Source organism: Anser anser (assembly GCF_964211835.1).
Source record: "Anser anser genome assembly, chromosome: 25".
In the NCBI taxonomy this organism is placed as follows: domain Eukaryota; kingdom Metazoa; phylum Chordata; class Aves; order Anseriformes; family Anatidae; genus Anser; species Anser anser.
In genome coordinates, this window is record NC_139746.1 from 2,378,371 (window position 1) to 2,397,710 (window position 19,340).

General features: G+C 66.4%; 1 protein-coding gene across 3 annotated transcripts; it reads right to left on the bottom strand.

The window, feature by feature from the left end:
• Positions 1–199: 199 nt before the first annotated feature.
• PIK3R2 (phosphoinositide-3-kinase regulatory subunit 2) lies at positions 200–19,141 on the bottom strand. Of its 3 annotated transcripts, none has more exons than XM_083811305.1 (16): positions 18,984–19,141; positions 12,937–13,644; positions 9,471–9,563; positions 8,867–8,929; positions 7,536–7,667; positions 7,133–7,334; positions 6,728–6,813; positions 6,292–6,397; positions 6,087–6,185; positions 5,767–5,947; positions 5,437–5,562; positions 5,055–5,197; positions 4,665–4,841; positions 4,317–4,388; positions 3,947–4,117; positions 200–3,617 (listed from the first exon to the last, which is right to left on the bottom strand). In XM_083811305.1, exons 2-16 carry the CDS (start codon positions 13,274–13,276, stop codon positions 3,425–3,427), a joined length of 2,184 nt encoding a protein of 727 aa, XP_083667431.1. In that variant the 5' UTR covers positions 13,277–13,644; positions 18,984–19,141; the 3' UTR covers positions 200–3,424. The 3 variants fall into 3 exon arrangements, with proteins under 3 accessions (XP_083667431.1, XP_083667433.1, XP_083667432.1); XM_083811307.1 differs by lacking the exon at positions 18,984–19,141 and adding an exon at positions 16,636–16,907; XM_083811306.1 differs by lacking the exon at positions 18,984–19,141 and adding an exon at positions 15,908–16,121.
• Positions 19,142–19,340: the final 199 nt, after the last annotated feature.

The following is a 19,340-nucleotide window of genomic DNA, read 5'->3' on the forward strand; positions in this document are numbered from 1 at the left end:
GAACGTGGGTGCTGCCCAAACCCGTCCCTGGGCTTGGTTTTGGGGGCGGAGGAGGAGGAAGCTGGTACTTCCCCTGCTGGTTGCAGCCAGGCGTTTCCGGACGGTTCTTGCCCCTTTGGGCTCGGCTGCCACATTTGCCCTTTCCTGCCTCTGGTCCCCTGGGGTACCCCTGCCCCCCGCAAAGAAACGCCCGCAGCCACATCATTAATTCTGTTTTATTTGTGTTTTTTTTTTTTCTCCTTTTTTTCCTTTTTTGAAGTACCGTACAAAAATCCTTACAGTAACAAATACTGGGTTTACATTAGTAAACATCAACAGAAAGAGCATAGAGAACTACTGCTGGTAACGAACAGCTGAAGTGGCAAGTTAGAGTATTTATTATTGCATATACCTACGAACTAAAATCTCAGTAGCGCTCACACAGCCGCCACGTCCTCTCCGAGCACAAAGCGGTCGGGGACACCCGTGCCACCTCCGGCCACTCTCCAGTGACACGAGAGCCCTCGGGGTTACGTCGGGGAGCTCGGAGCAATGCGAGCCGACCCGAAGCAGGAGGGGCTGGACGCGTTTCTTGGGACCTCGCCGCGATGCTGGGGGCCGCCCTCGCCCCCTCGAAGGGCCGAGCTGTGCCCCGGGGAGCAGGGACGGCTGCAGTGCGCCCATGGGACGTGGGCGCGCGGTTGGGTGGGGGACATGCGGGTGACAAGCAGCAAAGCACAGCCCAGGGCCTCGAAAACAACATCACTACCTGGTTAACCCGCAGGCGCGGACAGCACGAGCGAAAGCATCAAAAGACAAATCACAAACTAGCTTATTCCGAGGGAGCTGCGCTGCAGGGAGCTCGGTTCTTCCACCCGAGAGGGAGCGAGGGGCAAAGCAGCGGTTCTGAGCCAAGTCGAGCACTGTCGGGGAAATGGCAGCCCCGGGGAAGGGCCTGTTCCTCCTCGTTGCACGCAAGACCACGAGCGCAGCCCTGCTGGGGCCAGCCCCGCGGCTCCGGCCGCAGTGACGTGCGCGGGCGGGCAGCGACGGCGGCGCTGGAAGACGCAGCGGGGCCACCACGGCCCTGCTGAGCTGACACCGAGCTGCCCACGCTGCCGTGGTGGGGAAGAAGCTGCAGCTGCGGGCTGGAAAGGGACAGCGTGGGGAGAAGCAGAAATTTGGCCGGGAGGGTAAAAGAAAAAACCCAACGCCGTCACGGGAAGCTGGAATTTCCTCGGCCAGCAAAGCCCGGGGGAAGCACCCAGGGAAGCGCCGAGAGCGGCTGGAGCAGCGACGCTCCCAGACGCGGTGGCTGGCGTGGGAGCGGCCCCGAGCTCACCTAGGTGGGGTCGTGCAGGGGCGAGGGGCTGGAGGAGCCGCTGCCTGCAGCCCACCCCGCAGGGCAGGAGCCCGGCCCAAGGCTTTGGGGTGTCCCAGCACCCCACAGACCCCGGGAGGGCTCCGGGCACGGGGGCTGCCGGCCCTGCTCCCACCCGCCCCCATCTCGCGTGTCTGAGCCCAAACCATTCCCTGAACGTCCACGGATGGCTTTTGCCAAGCGATCCCCCGAGCGATAGCACCGAACGCTGACAAAAGAGGGGAACCCCAAAATAGAGCCCAGGGCGCACACAGCAGGGAGCGGGGTCTGTACAGCTGAGCGTAGGAGAGCTGCCACAAACGAGGGGAACGTTGCGTTTGCTCCAACAACCCCAGACCCCCCAAAGGATCCAAAAGGATCTGGGAACCATCCCGGACCCGCGCGAGCAGCTGAGGTGACCGGGGGAAGAAGGAGAGCGAGCGACAGGAACAGGGCAGAGCCAGCTGCAGGTGGTGCACAGAGGACGGGGCGCGGGCACGGCACATGCGGACGCCCCGTGCTCCGGCACCGAGCGTGCGGGGCGCCCCGCAGAGCAAGCCGCGACGCGAAGCAGAAGCAGCAAAGCCTACAGCATGCCCCAGCCCTTCCGGAGGTCTCGGGAAGGGAAGGGGAAGAGCCTCTCAGGCAAATCAAGAGGACGATCGATGCTTTCCAGGCAGACAGGATAAGCCCGTAAAGCAGAAACCACCCCGGCCTCGGCTCACAGGCTCGGGTGCAGCTTTTAAAGCCCCGCCAGGGCCACCCCGCACCTCCTCCTTCACCCCGCGCCCTCTGCGCTCAGCATTTTCTGCAAAGACGCCACCGGCCCTGCCCGCGCCGGCCAGCCGCGAGGGGCACCCCTGCAGCGACCCGCCCCCCCCAGTCCCCATACAGTACTCATGAATATAAGTGCTTCGCATACACAGTTCGACATCATGCATATACGTTTCTACGTGCTAAGGCCCTCGGCCCAGCGGAGATACCGTCCTCCTGCAGCGGAGAGGTCCTTCATTTTGCGTAGGGCTCGTAGTGTGCGTCGGGCTCCGGCCCCCTCCTGCTCCCGCTGGCAGGACCCGAGCCTGCAGCAGCCCGGCCAGCCGCTGCCCACACGCTTGCAGGTCGTAGTGGGAGCTCAGCACACGCCGGGGCTGGGTAAGCAGCTGATTACAAAAAGAACCGTATTTACAGAGCTACAGTTAGCTTCAACGGGTTACGCTCGCAGAGATTCACCAAAGACAACCAGGAACAAAGAGCTGTGCGTCCCACAGGTTCTGCCGGGAAAGACACGGGTACCAAGGCGGGTTTCACAGCTTGGCTGGCACAACTAAGGGGAGAGATTCGTCGCTGACAGGGTCCTCCCTCCCCAGGCAGCAACGCTCGGGAGGTGGCTACGACACCAGGGACCAAGAGTGAGAAGGGGCACAGCACAGAGCGGGGAGCTCGGCCACGAAGCCCCCCTCCCCGGCACGCCCGCCGCCCCACGGAGGACGCGCTTTTCTCTTTCCGAAATGAGTCTCTGCACAACAGAGCAGCAGCCCTCGTACCAGACACCAGCTCCCACCCCAGCCCGCGAAGTCACCGAGGGAAGTGAGAGCGGAGGACGCGTACACTCGGCCGAGGCTCCCCCTCTGCCTTCTCCAGCACCCGGGCAGGGAGCCCCTCGCCCAGAGCAGCGCCAGCGGCCGCTGGGCCAGGGCAGTGACCTGCACCACAGCGCAGGGGAATCAGGATCTAGCTCTACGGTGATGCATAGCGGGGCAACCTGCCAGCAAGAAGGGGTCTGACCTGTTTGTCGGGGAAGGGGAAGGGCTGTGCTCGCCCACAGCGGTTCAATTACAACTGGATCCCACCTCCTAAGGACTGGAGCCCACTGGGAGTCAACAGCCCAGGCTTTTTGTCCCACCAGCCAACACGGGTTTCAGCTACTGACCAAAAAAGGGACACCAGGAACGGTCACAGACATCTCGGAGGCTCTGGAGGGGCAGGAGCACAGAGACTCAACTATACAGGGTGCAAGAGTCCAGAGCCAGAAAGCAGTGCCCTGGGGAGAAGCTGAAGGCAGCTGTTGTGTTGTGCATGGGCTGCTCATCTGGCGGGTGGCTGGGAAAGGACCGGGTGAGCCAGCGTGACATTCAGGGAGTCATTGTGCTGCACCAGGGACGTGTGCTTGTAGTGCAAGACCAGGTCCTTGAGGGAGGCGTAGAGGTTGTAGGGCTCCGCGAAGCCGTAGCCAGACGCCGTCTTGTAGATGACGCAGTGCTTGGTGTCACCATCCACCCTGCCAGGGAGAGGAGGGAGCGCGGGTTAGTGGCGAGGGATGAACCCTTGCTAGGAGAGCGGCGGCGGGGCACGAGCAGGAGCAGGCCAAAGCTACATCTGGCCCTGGCACGAGGAGCTGAGGCAGACGGGAGACCTCGGGGAAGCCCGGCCTGCCAGCTGACGCCTCCGCCAGGCTCCAGCATCTGGCAGGAGAAGGGCAGAGCGACACGGGAGCGCAGCCGGTGCCAGCCCCATCCCGCCACGTCTCTCTCTGCCCGTCTGTGCTCCCCACGTGTCACACAGAGCGCAGAGTCGAGCCGGCAGCCCCGGCCGCACGGAGGTACTCACACCACGGAGCAGGCATAGCACCCCTTCTGGCTGCTCTCGCGGATCAGGAAGGTGCCGTCCCGCTTGCCGCACAGCATCTCCTCGGCCTGCAGGCGGTTGATCTTCCCCACGTACCACGTCCGCTCCTCGTGATGAGGCAGCTCCTCCTCGTCATCCATCATGGAGTACTGACTGCAATCGAGCACACGCAGGGGGTCAGGGCCCCTCGGTTCAGGCACGTGGCCCCCCAGCATCTTCCCTCCCACTGGTAGCTGCCAGCACTCCTTCCAGCAGGGAATTCGGCCTCAGCTCCCAGACAGGGCGATGGGACTTGCCCGAGGCTCTGGAACAGCCCCCCCACGCCCCCCGACACGCGAGCGGGGACACTCACTCCTCTGTCTCGTTCTTGATGCCCAGCCACTCGTTGATTTTCTTCTGCCGGGCACCCTTCTGCGTCAGCCACCTGGGGAAGGAGAGGCAGAGCTCAGGAGAGGCAGCGTGCCCGGGCCAGGCAGCGCTCACGCAGCCATCGCCAGAGGGCAGCAGCCTCCCCCTTTGAGAAGCCGCCATTCCCTGAAGCTGCGCGCTGCGGGGCTCCTCGCTGCTGCACGCAGCAGCCCTGCAAGCCGGTCCAACAAGCCTCAAAGCCCTCGAGGAGCCAGCTGGATGGCTCCCGGGCCGGGCTGGAGGGGGAGCAGGGCCCCTCTGCCAGCCCTCCGCGGGGGCAGGAGCTACCTACACCAAGTACTGGTCCCGCAGTTTGCGCAGCTGCATGAGGTCTGGCTTGAGGCTGTTCATGCGCTTGTCGATCTCCCGGTTTTCCGAGGCCTGTTTCTTCAGGTCCTGCTCCAGCTTCATCTTGCTGTCATGAATCTCCGTGATGCGAGATTTGAGCTTCTCCGAGTTCATGAGGATCCTGGGAGGGGAAAAAAAAAAAGGGGGGGGGGAATTCGGCTGTGAGCCAAGGCGGGGGAGGCGGAGGAGGCAGCCTGCCAGCTCCCGCCCGCAGCAGGCGGTTGGAGCGACGAGGACTGCGCATGCCTCGGCTCTGCCCCGAGCCCCGATGATCCTCCCAGCCCCAGGAGCCCTTCCCCGGGCAGGGCAGGTCACCGCTGCCCCCAGTCCTCACCGCTGCACCTCCTTCTCGTTGCCCTCCCGCCGGAAGCGCTCGATGTACTCCTTGCTGCACTTCTCCTGCGTCTGACACTGCTCCTCAAAGATCTTGATCGTCTCGTTGAAGGCCTCGATTGCCGTCCTCTTCATCTGCAGCTCCTGAATTGGAGAGAGGGGAGAGCTGAGGAAGTGGCGAGGATTTGGGCAGGTTTTCGCCCATCTGCAGCCCCTTCCCACCCCCCTCCTAATCCAGCACTGTCCTCGGTGCAGTCAAAATATCCCCCACTTCAAAGCCCGTTCTCTGAGGAGCCCCCCCGAAAGCCAGGAGCAGACAAATGGGGCAGTGGGTGCCCAAGCTCTGCTCTCCGTGCCCAGTGTGTGCCCCCTGGGACGCGTACCTGGGACGTGCGCGTGTACTCCTCGTACAGCAGGTCGTACTCCCAGCTCTTGTCCTGGTACTGCTGGTGATAGACTTTCAGCTGCTCTCCCACGGCTTCCACGCTGTCCTCTTTCACCACTTGGTCCTGCCATACACACAGCCTCAGTCAGGACCCGCTCCTGCCCTACAGCAGCCCCCCTGCAAGGCAACCGGCCCCAAAAACCCCCACCAGCCCTGCAGGGTGCCCCACAGAGCAACGTCCCAGCACGGGGAAGAGGCGCTGCATCTACCAGAGGGCCAGGATGATGGATGGCCCTGGTTCGGGCTGTCCCTGCAGCACGGACCTCACCTGCTGGTACTTGGAGATGGGGTAGAGCAGCCGCGTGTCCAGCTTGGCGTTGTACTGGGCGAGCGACTCGTGCCGGTAATGCGTGATGAGCTCCACCACCGAGCCAAAAGTCAGGGGCTCCGAGAAGCCGTACTTCCCTTCCCGGTGAAAGATCTTGATCAGCTTGTTATTGCCTCCTTTCCTGCAGAGGGGAGGGGAGAGCGGAGGGTGGTTATCACCACTGCAGGGCCCCGCACCAGGCTGGACGTGTCCCTTTGTGCCAGCCCGATGTCCCAGCCGCCACAAGCACGGGGACACGTGTTGAGATCCCGGCGCCCTACCTGAGCGTGAGCGTGTACTCGCCCTGGATCTTGCTGGAAGCATCCCGCACCAGGAAGGTACCGTCCGGCGTGTCCCGCAGCTTCTCGTTCACCTCCTCCCTGCGAGGGACAGGGACGATCGTCACGGCCTGCGAGGCGCAGCCAGAGCTGCCCTGAACCCGACAGAGCGGGCGCCCAGAAGCGGAGCTGCCGGCCACCCCCTTACCGGGAAATGTCACCCCAGTACCACTCGGCGTCCTGCAAGGGCACGCTGTTCCCGTTGGCCAGGCTGGCGGCGCTGGGCTTTGGCTTAGGTGGTTTTGGAGGCAACGCTGGAAGAGAAGCAGGGTTGAGGAAGGGTTGAAGCGGGGCTGGCCCAAGTCCCAGCTCCCCACCCTCGCTAAGGGCAAGCCCTTGGAGCTCCAAGTCCCCCTCTCCCCGCGGTGACTGTCCTGGGAAGCCCCGCTCGGCTGCTGCGCTGCCAGGAGCTGCTCCAGGCACATCTACAGCAGCAGATCAGCACCTCGAGGCTGCATCCGAGCACAGCTGGGCTACAGAAATGCCCTCGGCAATCTGCTCGTGGAGGCAGAATCCACACCCACGGAGCACAAATGCCAGCGCCTCGGGCCCCAAGGGGGCGTTTCGGCTCCTGGGGACGGTACCTGGAGGCAGCTGTTCCGGCTCCAAGTCCTTCAGCTGCAGAAGCATCTCCAGAAAAAGCACAGAGAAGTCAGGGCTCAGCTCTGGGCTGCGGGGAGAGAGGAACCAGTGAGATCAGCACTGAGTTGGGGAGAATTTGGCACCGCCCTGTGCCCCCCCGGGGCAATGGGTCAGCGGGGTCAGCTGCTCATCCCCGCACAGCCCAGCTGCCGGAGCGCAGGCTGACACAGAAGCAAGGGCCCTGCCCTGGCCTCGAGCCCCAGCTCTGCGTGCTGCCAGCAGTTTAATCCCACGTGCAGCGAGGCCGGGGCTGCGGGCAGACGTGCTCTTACAGCCTGGGCTCCTCGTCCTGGCAGGCAAGGCGGCCGGCACGGGGTACGCGGCAGGGACCCGAGAGCCTCATGTACCTGGCGCCAGGCAGCCGGAGGAGAAGGGGGCCGAAGATCTCTCCCAGGGCCCGAGGGTGGAGGTTGTTGCTCTCGGCCTGCTGTGATACCTTCCCCAGATGCCGGAGCAGGAACTGCAGGGTGAGCGTGTTCTGGAGCGGGACCGCAGGCGACTCCAGGGCCAGCAGCAGCTGTTTCCGGCAATTCTCCGGCTGGGGGACCTCTGGGGAGAGAAACCAGGCACGATGGAAGGGGCTGGGACAGCCGGCACCGCGTTCCACGCGCTGGCAGCCGCGGTGTGGGAGCGCTGTCAGCCGCAGAGGCCGTGCGACGTACCCCACAGGGACAGGACCTGTTTTAACAACCCAAACGCATCCATCCCACCCACCTCCCCGCTCCCAAGCGTGGCCGGGGAGGCCCTTACCCTGCAGGACGCGAAGGATGTCGCCGTGCACCGACACGGGCACCACGGGGGAGGGCAGGTCCTGCAGGTAGCCGCGCAGCGCCTCGCCCAGGGAGTGCACGTCGAAGGGCTCCAGGTCGCCCAGGCTCCAATCTGCCAGGGCAGAGATCTCCCATGGGTGGTGGGCGCAGACCCCGGGCGCCCGGGCAGCAGCCCCGGTGCTGCCAGCGCCTCACACCCATCCCGCACCGCAGCGGGAGCGCAGCACGCGGCGGGGGCTCGTGCAGCAGGGTCGGCACGGTGAAGCCAGGCACCTGGTTCAGACCACAAAGCAGCCACAAAACCCCGGCTGGGCTTCGGGGCTCAGCACAAACAGCCCTGCTCTGAACTCGCTGCAACCTCTGCTCCTGCGGGAGACGCAACCCACGCTCGCCGCAGCCCCCCCGGCCAGCCAGCGGTCCTGGGACGCGGCACACGGGGCCCGCGGGGGAGCGCGGAGCTCTCGGAGCCAAGCAGCCCACGCGACCAAGACCTCCTCGACGTGCCCGTCTCCCCACAACGCGCTGGCTCAGCTCGGGCTCCCCCAGGAGGGGGTAGCGGTAATTTTGGGTGCCCGCGCCTTTCGCGGGTCAGAGCTTTGTTCCTTGCTGCTGTTAGAGACGTGTGTGGAGAGGGAGAGAGACAACCGGCCACGTACTGGGAAAACGTGGGGAAAATGCCTCCCTTTGACCCGTGCCGCCCCACGAACGCAAGGCTCAGGCTACCAGGACGGCACACGATGCCCGTGGCTGGAGCTGACAGCACCGCTCAGCTCGGGTTCGTGAGGAGCGCCTGCGGAAGGGAACAAGCCAGCGTGGTGCTGGAGGAGGCCCAGCCGAGAGGCAGACAGCTCCCAAGGCTCCCCGGCGGAGCCATCAGCTGCAGGGCACAGCAGAGCCACGGCTCCAGCCACCAAGCTGAACTCTGGGATCCTCCCCTGCTCGTTAGCGGCGTGACGGGGCCAGGGAAGCCTCCAGCAGCCTGTCACCAGAGCACCCCGAGAGCAGGGTGCCCCGAAGAGACGGCAGGAGACGTGTGGGGGGATCCGCTGGGCTGCGAGCCTCCCCGCTGGCGCTGCGTCCATTCGCCCCAGCAGGAATCCCCCCGTCCCGTCCCGTCCTGTCCCCAGCACGCAAAGAGGGGGCCGGGGCAGGACAGGGCAGGCCCAGCCCCGCAGGCAGCGTGCCGGCAGTCAGGAACTGCCGGGGACAGGCGAGCCCGGCCTGGATTGCATTAGCGCTGGCGCTGTCACATCCCCTAATCTCCTCCATCTGAGCCCATTCGCCTCCTCGCCGCGAGGAGCTGGTTCTTACCGGTTCTCAGAGCTTGCCTCAGTTCGGAGCCAGATGTCCTGTACAACATCTCGCTGTCTAACCCTGCGGAAGCGAGGACGTTGCTGTTAGCTGCGAGCCCCGCAGCTCGCACGCGCCGTTTCGGAGCCAGCCCGGTGCCAGCCCGGCCGGACGAGAGCCGCAGCGCGGATAACGAGGCCGGGACGGCGTCCAGGGCAGCTGGCTCCCACGGCGCGCCCGCAGATGCTGCCACAGCCCCCCCCTTTGGCCCCCGCGACGCCCCGCTGCAGCTCCGGGCCCTGGCTCAGCGCCCTCACGGCACGGGTTTGGGGGGGGGGGGGGCTCCTCTCTGCAGCCCCCAAGAGCCTGCCCAGCACCCAGCCAGGCCGCGTGGGCGTCCCGCTGCGGAGCCGGCACCACAGCCCGAGCTCCTTGGAGCAGGACGGCACGGCGGGGTCAAATTCTGGACCCTGGGGACCAGAATTCGAGGCCAGGGAGGAGCAGGAGGCCCCCCTCCTGCAGGCAGCTGCGTCCCGCATGTCCCACTGAGCTCGGTCCGACGCCAGCAGCTTTTCACAACAGCTGCCTTCCCCCCCCGTCCTCGCCGCGGGTTTCGGGCCCGTACCTTTCTTCTCGATAGCTTCCACCAGCCTCACCAGCAGCGGCGGCGCGATCTCCGGGGGACTGAACTGCTCCTGCAGGTCGGGGAGAGGAGACCCTGGGGAGGAGGGAGAGGGAGAGGAGGCGTCAGACGCAGCTCGGCCCGCAGCAGATGGCTCGCAGCAGATCCAGGGCTGGAGACAACCGACGCTACTCCCAGCAGCGGCACCCCCGAGCGGGGAAAGCCCGGCCCCTGCTGCCAGCCCACGGCCCCCCAAACACCGCACGAAGCCCGCGAGCTGGCCCCAAACCCGCACAGCGCTTGCAGAGCCTGGCCCTGCTCGGAGCCCCACGGAGCACAGCGGGGTGTGCGCACGGCGAGGGATCCCTGCCGCTTTCTGCAGAGCTCGGTTTACCTCCCCGAGTGCCCTGGGGCACCAAGGACACCCGGGGCAGGCACCGCAGGGGTTACTCGGGCTCTGGAGCTCTGGCCAGGCTCAGCCTCTGCCCGGGACGGGACGCGGCACGGGGCTGGCGGAGCAGCGTGGCCGGGGAGCTCGCTCGCGGCGGTGAGCTGTGATTAATGCAGCGATTCAGACAGAGCGCTGCGTCAGCAAATTCCTGCCCTTGATTGCTCGCTGAACATGGAAACCAGCCCTCTCGCTGCCTCCCCCTCCCCGCTAGCCCACGGCCTCCTCCGTGCAAGCTGTTACAGGGCGCGGGCAGCCCGCGGCACGGGACCTGGCTGCCCCTTGGCGGGGGAGCTGCGGGCGGGCGGTGGTTTCCGAGTGCCCGAGCCCCTCTGGGCCTCACCGCCGCAGCCGAGCGCTCCCAAACCCTCCCCACGGGTACCCAGGGCACGGCCCCGCGCGGAGCAGCGGCGTTTCGGTGCCGCCTCGGGTCCGTAATGGGGTCGGGGCAGCGTGGGAAGGGCTGTGGCACGCCGCCCGGCAGGGCTGCCTGCTGCTGCTGCTGCTGCTGCTGCTGCGCCCGAGGCGCCTCTCGGCGAGCTGGAGCCGGAGCTGGGAGAGCTGCAGCTTGATCACGGGGCCGGGCGGAGGAGCTGCCAACGCGGGGAGCCTACGTGCTGCGGCGCGGTGGCTTCGGGGCTGGCTCGGCAGGGCCCCGGGCACCCTTCCCTGCGCTCAGGGTGACGCACGCCGGGGCAGGAGCGCGCACGCCCGGCCGCGAGGCTGCCAGCGGGAGCGAGAGCAGCGCCGGGCTCGGCCCCGCTCCGTGCTGAGCACCAGGCAGGGCAGGAGGCTCCCCCACGGCACCGGGGGAAGTCGGCGGTCCGTGAGGACGCCCAGCACGGCCCGCTCGGCCGTGGCAGAGCCAAAAGGCCGCTCCCTGTTGTGAAACGCGGCCCCGGTGTCACAGCTGTGACCTCAGCTTGCCCGGTGGCAAGCTGCAGGGCGGTGCCTGGCTGAGCCTCCTGCCCCCACAGCCTCGCCGGGAGCCACGGCCTCGCCGTGGGGGGGGGGACAAAACAGCTTGGGGCAGCGCTTCCAGGCGGCGACCGCGGAGAAAGGAGCAGCTCGGCGAGGACCCGAGCTGCTGCCGGATGATCCCGCACCACAGCGGGGCTGTGCAGGGAGTCACCCCGTCCCCGGGGCAGGATGGTGCCCTGCACGGTGCTGGTTGGGGCTGAGCCACGCAGGGCTGGCAGCTCCGGGCCTGACCCTCAGGAAGGGAGAAGTAAGAGAAGCAAAAGCTGCGCTCCCCACGTGGGCCGGCCGGGAACGCGCCGCTTCAGCAGACAGCAGCCGGCCTTTTCACCGGGCCCGCGTCGCGGCCGGCAGCGGGTGCTGAGCCCGCCGTGCTCCGGGCAGGGCCGAGGGAACAAGGGCGCTCACAGCACGGCCGCGGAAATATTTCCGAGCTGCGTTTTCTGCTCGTGCTCTCTGCAGAAGGCGAACACAAACGCCAGCGGCTCAGAAACTGAGCCTCGCAAAGTGCCGGGCCTCGCTGCTCTTCCTCGCGGCCGTGCGCGGCGTGCGGCGGAGGGGGTGCGGGATCGCCGGCGGCCGGGACAGCCCCAGGAAGGAGCAGGGCAGGAATTCAGGCGGCTGCGAGCTGAGCGGGGGCAGCCAGGAGCCGTCTGCGCACCTCCCAGGCAGGCCTCACCCCAGCGGGGCAGGCAGACCGCGAAGAGCTCACGTGGCCTTGGCTCCCGTACAACTCCTCGGTTGCAAAAAAAAAAAAAAAAAAAAATTAAATAAATAAAACGCGTCTGCCCACCAGCACGGTGTTGTGCTGCGTGTAAAAACGGCATCGGGTGTTCGAATCACAGCCCCGGGGGTCCCAGGTGGCTGTGGGGGTGTCCCCACGGGGCGGGGGACACAGCTGGCACCCCCCGGTACCCGATCCTCACGCGGCTCTGGCCCGGGGCAGGACGCAGCCCGGACGGCTTCTTGGTTTCTTTTCCAACCGCGTCCTTTCCACGTGTCAGGAGCTCTGGCACGGATCCTCCTCCACGCCGCGGGGCTCTCCGCGCCCAGCCCCGCACGGGGCAGCGGCTGTGACCACCCGGACGCGCCTCGGCCAAGCCCTGCTCGAGGAGGCCGAGGGAGCCCCACGCAGGCACAAATCCAGCCCCCGCGGGAGCGCAGGGCTGGGCGCAGCCAGGGCCGACACGGCCACCGCGGAGCGAGCCCCGGGCTGCCGAGAGGAGCCGAGCCTTGGGCGGGCAGCTTGGGAGCGGGGGGACTCGGGTCAGCAGCCCCCACCGTGCTCCCAACCCCGTGGAGACATCCCCGACCCCGACGGGCGTGGGAGCAGGGGCACAGGAGCGAGACACCCGGCCCCAGCACCCCGCCTGGCGCTCCTTTCTACCCCTCAGGACCCCCCAGAGAGGTTTCATCCGGAGCCTGATGGGACAGAAATAAAAGAAAAAGGCAAAAAAAAAAGAAAAAGAGGCATGGGATGCAGCTCTCCAGGCAGCGCCGGGGCCGGCAGCTCGCCTGCCGGAGCCGTGCCAAGCCCGTCTGCGCCCTGCTGCCGCCCCAGGTGCGCGGTGCCCGTGCCCTGCCCGGCCCCGGCGACGGGGAGCGGTGCCAGGCAGGCGAGCACTTAGCTGCAGTTCTGGGCGGTCCTCTTCTCGACCCTGACTTTTCTGCTCTTGCCCAGAGAGGAGGAATTGTGCGTCTCAGCGGGGCCGGGAGGCGCTTGGCAGGGAGCGATGCCCCGGCGCCGCAGAGGCAGGGAGGTGGGCAGGAGAGGTCGGGGCTTCTTCCTCGAGGGAGGGAGCGGGGCAAAACCTCGGCGGGGCAGGGAGAGGGGCTCCAGGGATCCATCGGGCTGGTCGCGGGCCGGAGAAGGAGCTCAGAGAGCTTAGGGTGGGATGAGGCTTGCCCCGAGAAGCTCCGCTAAAGGAGACGGGTGCGCGGGAGGAGCAAAGAGCTTGCCTTTCGGTCAGGGCCGAGCGTGAGCGCACGAAACCCGAGCGGCCCGGCTCCCAGGCAGCAGGGGAGGCACGCGGCAGGGCTCACCTTGCTCCGGGGCCTCCTGCAGCCGGCAGCCGCCGGCCCCCGGCGTCGCGGGCAGGGGTCTCTGCACTCGGGGCCGGTGTGAAGGGACGGAGATCTTCACGGGCCCCACGTACTCCACGTAGGTGCCGGGGAAGTCGCCCTTCTGCTTGGTCCGCTCGTTGACGCCCAGGATCCAGCCGATCTGGTTGGGGTTCTGCTCGTCCCCGTCCTTGAAGCCCAAGGCTTGCAGGGCCCCCTTGCTGACCACCAGGATGTCGCCGGGCAGCAGGTCAATGTCCTCCTCGCGCTCCTTGCGGTAGGGGTAGAGCGCGCGGTACTGGAAGCCGTCGGTGCTGCCCATCCTCTCGGCCACGGGGAGAGGCGGCTCCGAGCGGCGAGGCGGCGCGCTTTGGGGCGGAGAGGAGAGCCCTCAGGGGCAGCTCTCCCCCATCGGCGCTCCCGAGGTCCCTGCACGAAGCGGCGCCTCAGGAGCCCGGTCCCGGCGTGCTTAGGTGCAGCCCCTTTTCCTCAGCTTGAAGCCGCGGTTCAGCCAGATGATGGAGCAGAGGGAGAAGGAGACGAACATAATCCAGCGCTCGCGAGCGGGCATGCGGCGGAGAAACAGATCTGGGTCCGGTTCAGCGGAAGAGAGGTGGCTTTCCTGGAGGCTGGAGGGCAAGAGCTTCGAGCTGCGAGCCGTGGGGCATGCTGCTTCTCCCTCCCCAGCGCCTGCGGAGAGAGGAAAAGGCAACGTGTCACCGCCCGCGCCCCCCCCCGGGGCTCGGAGCAGGGGGCTCGTCCCGGCGAGGCAGGGCTCGCTCCTCGCCCGGCCAGGCTCCCGCCGAGCCCCGCATGCAGGCGCTCCTTGCCAGGACGCGCCTGCTAAGAGCGAATTTGCACTCCAAAAAAGCGGGAGAGGAGCCAGCTCGCAGGAACGCTCGGCGGAGGGGACACCTCCTCCCCGCCCGCCACCGGCTCCGCATCCCGAAGAGGCTCTCGCTCCTGCTGCCCCAGCCTGCTCTCCTCGCGGCGCTTCGGCAAACAAGAAGGCGACGAGAGGCACAGACCGGCCTTTATGCGGGCGCCTGCGCGCAGAGAAAAAGGGCGACCCCGCGGCCACCAGCTGGAGGCCCTGAATAGGAGCAAAACAAACGGGATTTAACCTTTTCTTGTGAAACTGACTGAATTTCACAGTTCACCTTCACGTCTCCCCACGGATTCCTCCCCCCAGAGTCGCTTTCTGAAGGTGACTGCCCACGGCCGGGGGTTAACTGCGCAAAGCCAAGTTTTGGACTTGTGAAAAGCACCAAGAGCGTCAAGTGCAGGCAACGCAGGGTTTCTTCGGAGATGGAAGCAAGGGGGGGGGGGTAAAAAAATGTCTTTAGAAGCCTTCAAGTCTGCCTAGAGCTGCAAACTGCCTCTGAGCTATTTAAATAGAGAGAAATGGAAGGACAGGATGCCTGCCCAGCCCAGAAAGCCACCGAAAAGAACAAACCCGGGTTGTAACACGTTGTTGGAGGGCTGCGTGAGCCGGGGCATTCCCACCGGCCGGGCACGGCCCCTTTCCCATCCCCTCCCTGCCCTTTCCAGCTCCCTGGGGCTGAGCTGGGCAAAGCCCCAGCGCCGAGGAAGGGACCTCGAAGGCAACGGGGCGGCCGGAAAGCTCCCAGCGCTCCCAGGGACACCGGGAGCCGCCGAAACGCCGCAGGTCCTGCTCACGGCCCGAGCTGCTTTGGCCCAGAAACCCAAACCTCAGCCGCAAAAGCCTCCGAGCTCCTCGAGGCTGCGGTGGCCCCCGCAGGAGGGGGCGAGGGGGCGCCCCACGGGGCTCGCTCCCCCCCCAAAGGGAGGCGCAGCGAGGCCGCGGTACACGAAACCCGCGCAGGAGCCAGAGCCCGCGCTGCCTGCCGGAGCTCGGGCACGCGGCCCAGCCGGGCCGACTTCTCCGTGAATGAGCAGAGAGCCCTCGGGGGGGGTTGAAGGCTCGCAGGGAGGCTCCAAGCTGGTGGGGAACAGTTCGGAGCCCGACCCGGGTGGCTGCAGAGCTGCTCCCCGGGGCCACGCGGCTCCGAGGGACCCTCGGGAGACGGGGCGAAGCAGCGCACCCCGGCGTCGCCGGAGCCCACATTTCCCAAATGCGGCCCCGGCCAGGAAAATATTACTTGACAACCCGGAGCACGGAGATTTATTTACGGCCACGCTCCGACGCCTGCCCCTCGCCCCTCCGAGCTCTGCCTACCAGGGTCCGACGCAGAGCGATCGGTCCCGGCGAGGACAGAGCCCAAAACGTGCCCCGAGGCAGCGGGGCCTGCACCTCCCCGGCTTCCACGCCGAGATTGTGGCACCGAGGCGAACTCGTTCCGTGGCTTTGGAAAGCAGAGCGTGGCCCCGGAGCTCCGAGGCTCCCCGAGGAGCAGGTCCCGCAGCTTCTGGCTCCCTCCAGCCCGGCGCCGGCTCTTGCACAAGGCCAGGAGGTGCTTGGAGACCTGGCTCTGGGCTGCCCTGCTCCCCACGCCCCAGCACCCAAAAACCGCGGGGGGATTCGCCCAGCGCCAGGCTCACCTGCCTTCCCGTGCCGGGAGCGGTGACGGAGGGCGAGGAGCACCCGGCTGCAAACCCCCACCACCTCTCCGGGGGGAAATCGCCCTCTCCCCGCAAAACCCCCCGCGGGGAGCAGGCGGCCGAATCGAGGTGTTTTTGGGGAGGGGGAAGGGACCATGCCTTTCCCCGAGCCCTTAAAGAGATGTTTGGAGGGAAGGCGAGCTTGGGAAGGAGGCAGGAGGTGCTGGGAGCGCGGGACACGCATGAGCCTGCCCGCTGCAAGCGCACCTCCGGAGCGGGGGCTCTGCGTGCGCCGGGCCGCCAGCGAGATTTCGGCTGGGCCCGGCTCCAGGCTCGCCCAGCTCCCGGGGACGAAACCTCGCGTGCCTGTGCTGGCGAGCACTTGGTGGGCTCCTCCAAACCCCCCTCCCCGCATCAGACGTCTGAATACCTTCGGTAAATCGACGGCACAATCGCGCGATTCATGAACCGCTGTCAATACTCCCTTTGTTCGACGCATCAGTTCCAAACAAAAAACACATTACGAGTCTTTTTGTGGGTGCCCGGCGCGTAAATAAAAGCATCTGAACGCTTAAAATGTGGTCCCCGGGCTTCTCGACCAAGCTCCAAGCACAGTTCAAAGTGCAGCTCGACTTGAAGCGAGCCTAAGCGTTGCTTTCCCTCCGGCGAGGAGAAAGAATGCACAAAAATGTTTTTGTTTTTTTTTTTAAAAAAAAGAATGTTTATGACAGCCTACACGGCTCAAACGCTTCCAAGTTACATCAGATCCTTGGGGGGGGGGGGGGGGGGGACCCAGCACCAAATCAAGCCCTGAGCCGCGAAGCACCGCGTGTTAGGGGGTTGCAAGGAAGGAGCAGAAACCTTTCTTTGCAAGAAAGCAGGACGATGCAACCAGGGGGAGAAATAAAATCGACTCGGGGTTGGGATTCGTGGTTCCGGGCTGCCCAGCGCTTCCCTCCGAGCAGCGAGCGCTGTCCCGAGCCGGGGCTGCCTCTGCCCCAAGCCTCACAGCAGGGACGCGGGGCAGCCGAGGCCGTTTCCAGCTCTTTTCTCACCAAAACCCGCTTCTGATGTGGCCGGCGGCATAGCCCCGGGAGCAGCTGCTCCCTGGGGGACGCGGCGCGCTTACTGCTCCGCCTTAACGTGACCGCTGCCTACCTCACGCTTTGGGAAGTTTTGGAGAAATTGCTCAGGCTTCTCCCAACCCGGGGCCTTCTTGCTCCCGCTGAAGCTCGTCCCGTCTCACCCGCCTCAGGAACTTTCTCCTCCTCCTCACCGCAGGAGCCTTGCGCTCGGCTGGAGGCTTTCGCTCTCCGGCACCGAGCGGAGAAGGGCGACGTGCCTCGCGCCAGGTCCCTTTGCTCCAGGCTCCCTTGACACCAGTCCCCAGGCACAAAGAACACGCTATTGCCATTTTAGGAACAGTCCCGGAGCAGGGTTTAGTTTTTTTTTTTTTTTTTCCCTTCCCCCCCCCCCGAAGTAAGCCAGTAGCTGCACTTTTGTTACTTCCCTCAAAAATTACAGTTCTAGCAAAGCACACGAAAAAAAGCACATCCGCTTCTGTGGGCCCATCTGCTTAAAATCACGCTCCCGGCGGGATCCGGGATTTGTGCGACAATTTGTCGGGAGCCGTCCTGACACGGCCGTCGCACGGAGCAACCCCACAAGGTGGGAAGCGACCGCGGCAGCAGGCCGGCGTTCTTGGGGTGCGGGCTGGCACGAAACCCCGCAGCCCCAGAAACGCGCCGTTCCCTTCCTCTGCTCGCTTTCCATCTTCCCTCACCCCGTCGCTTCAGCGCCAAGCCGCGGCTCCAGATATTCTCGGAGGAATTAAAAGAGCCCCCGATATTATAAATACTCTTTTTTTTTTTTATTGTAAACACACCGAAGCGCCGGCACTCTGCCGCTGCTCCGAGCTGGCTCCGCTCCCCGCTGCATTCCAGCTGAGCTGCGGTTTCTCTCCCAGCCCAGAGCTTTTTGTCCGGCGAGAACCAGCGACGGGGCAGAAAGGGTTTACCCCACGTTCCCAACCCCTTTTCCTAAGGGGTAAAAAGCAAAAAAAAGGAGGGTCTGGGGGCAGCAGTCGCCCCCAGGAGGAGCGAGGCGTCGCCGAGCGCCAGCAGCGAGCCGCAGGGGCAGATGGAAGCAGGGTTCGTGCGCGAGAGATCAGAGTCACCAAAGAAACCAAACCACCCCTCGGACTTTCCCACATCATGGAAGAGTCAGGGACTGGAGCAGAGGCCAAGCCAGCCTCAGGGACACCCCAGCCCTTCGCATGCGAGGGAAGGGCGGGCGGAACGGCCAGGAAAGCGACGGTTTAGGCTATATTTACTCAGCTGCCTCCATCCTCTCGCTCTCACGGAGAAAGTCACAGGGCCAGCTCCCCAGCGGCCCCGAGAGAGCAGCTCCGGCAATAAAAGCCGTGCGTTAATGGCAGGCGAGGCAGCCATTCCCCCGCCGCACCGGGCACTGCACGGCGCTGCTGGTGCCGCTCCGGCTCCCGTACCGCTCACTTCAGGCAGGATTCCCCCCCCCCCTTGCCCCCCCCAGGCTTTTATTCCCCATTCCCCTCCGTTTCGCAAGCGCGTGGCCGCGGGAAACTTCCCCTTCGAGGGGCCGAGGAGCGTCCCCAGGAGATGGAGGGACGCAGGGCACGGACCCCGCTGCAAAGAGCCGCGTCGGCCCCATCCCGGGAACCAGGATTTGGGGGCGAGCTGTCAGCGACCCCCCCAGAGGACCGCTGCCCCCCCCCAGGACACCGAGCCTGGGGAAGCTCAGCGGAGCCCAGCACCACGGAGCTGAGCAGTGGCCACGTCCCTCAGACGGGCTGCCCAGGAGCCCCGGCAGCGGGGGCTGCACCCAGAGGGGTCCCTGCGAGGGGACCCGGGGGGGGGGGGGGGGCCCTGCAGGCTGAGGGGGGGCAGCAACAGCCCCGGCACCGCCGAGGGACACAAAGGGGACGGCAATGGGGGACAGGGCCTGGGCCCGATGAGGCGCTGTGCCCCCCTCTGGGCCCCCACAGGGCTCCCTGCCCCCCCCCCCTTCGGACCCCCTTACGACCCGTTTCCCCCCCACAGGAGCTGCTGCTCCTCCTCAGGACCCCCTCAGGGTCCATTGTGCCCCCCTCAGGACCCGCTGCTCCCCTTCAGGGCCCCCTCAGGCCCCCCCTCAAGACCCGCTGAGGACCCTCTGAGGGCCCCCTGAAGACCCCCTCCAGCGCTGCCCCCCCCTCAGAGCCCCCTTAGGGCTCGCTGCACCCCCCCATAACCCCCTCAAAACCCCCTCAGGACCCTCTGAGGCCCCCCTCAGGCGCTGCCCCCTTCCAGGACCCCCCCAAGACCCCCTCAGGGCCCGCTGCCCCCCCTCAGAGCCCCCCCAGGCCCCCCCCCAGGCCCCGTTGCCCCCCCTCAGGACTCGCTGCTCCCCCTCAGGCCCCCTCCCAGGCGCTTCTCACCCATCCACCCACCCCCCCGCCCGCCGTCCCCTCGGCCCGGCCCCGTGCCCACCTCTCCGCCGCCCCCCCAGGCCGCCGCCGCCGCTCGCCTCCAGCCCGCTGCTGCCTCCCGGCCCCGCGGCCGCCTCCAAAGGGCCCGAGCGGCGCCGGAACGGCCCGAGCCCGCCCCGGAAAGGGCCGACAGGAGCCGGACGGGGCCGAACCGCCCCGAAGGGCTCCGAAGGGCTCCGAAGGGCTCCGAAGGGCTCCGAAGGGCTCCGAAGGGCTCCGAAGGGCTCCGAAGGGTTCCGAAAGGTTCCGAAGGCCCCGTGGCCACGCCCCTTCCCCGCCGTCGGAGCCACGCCCCTCAGCCGAGCCGCTCCGGAAAGAGCCGAGCGGCGGTTGGGAGGGGGGAGAGGGAGGAGGGAGG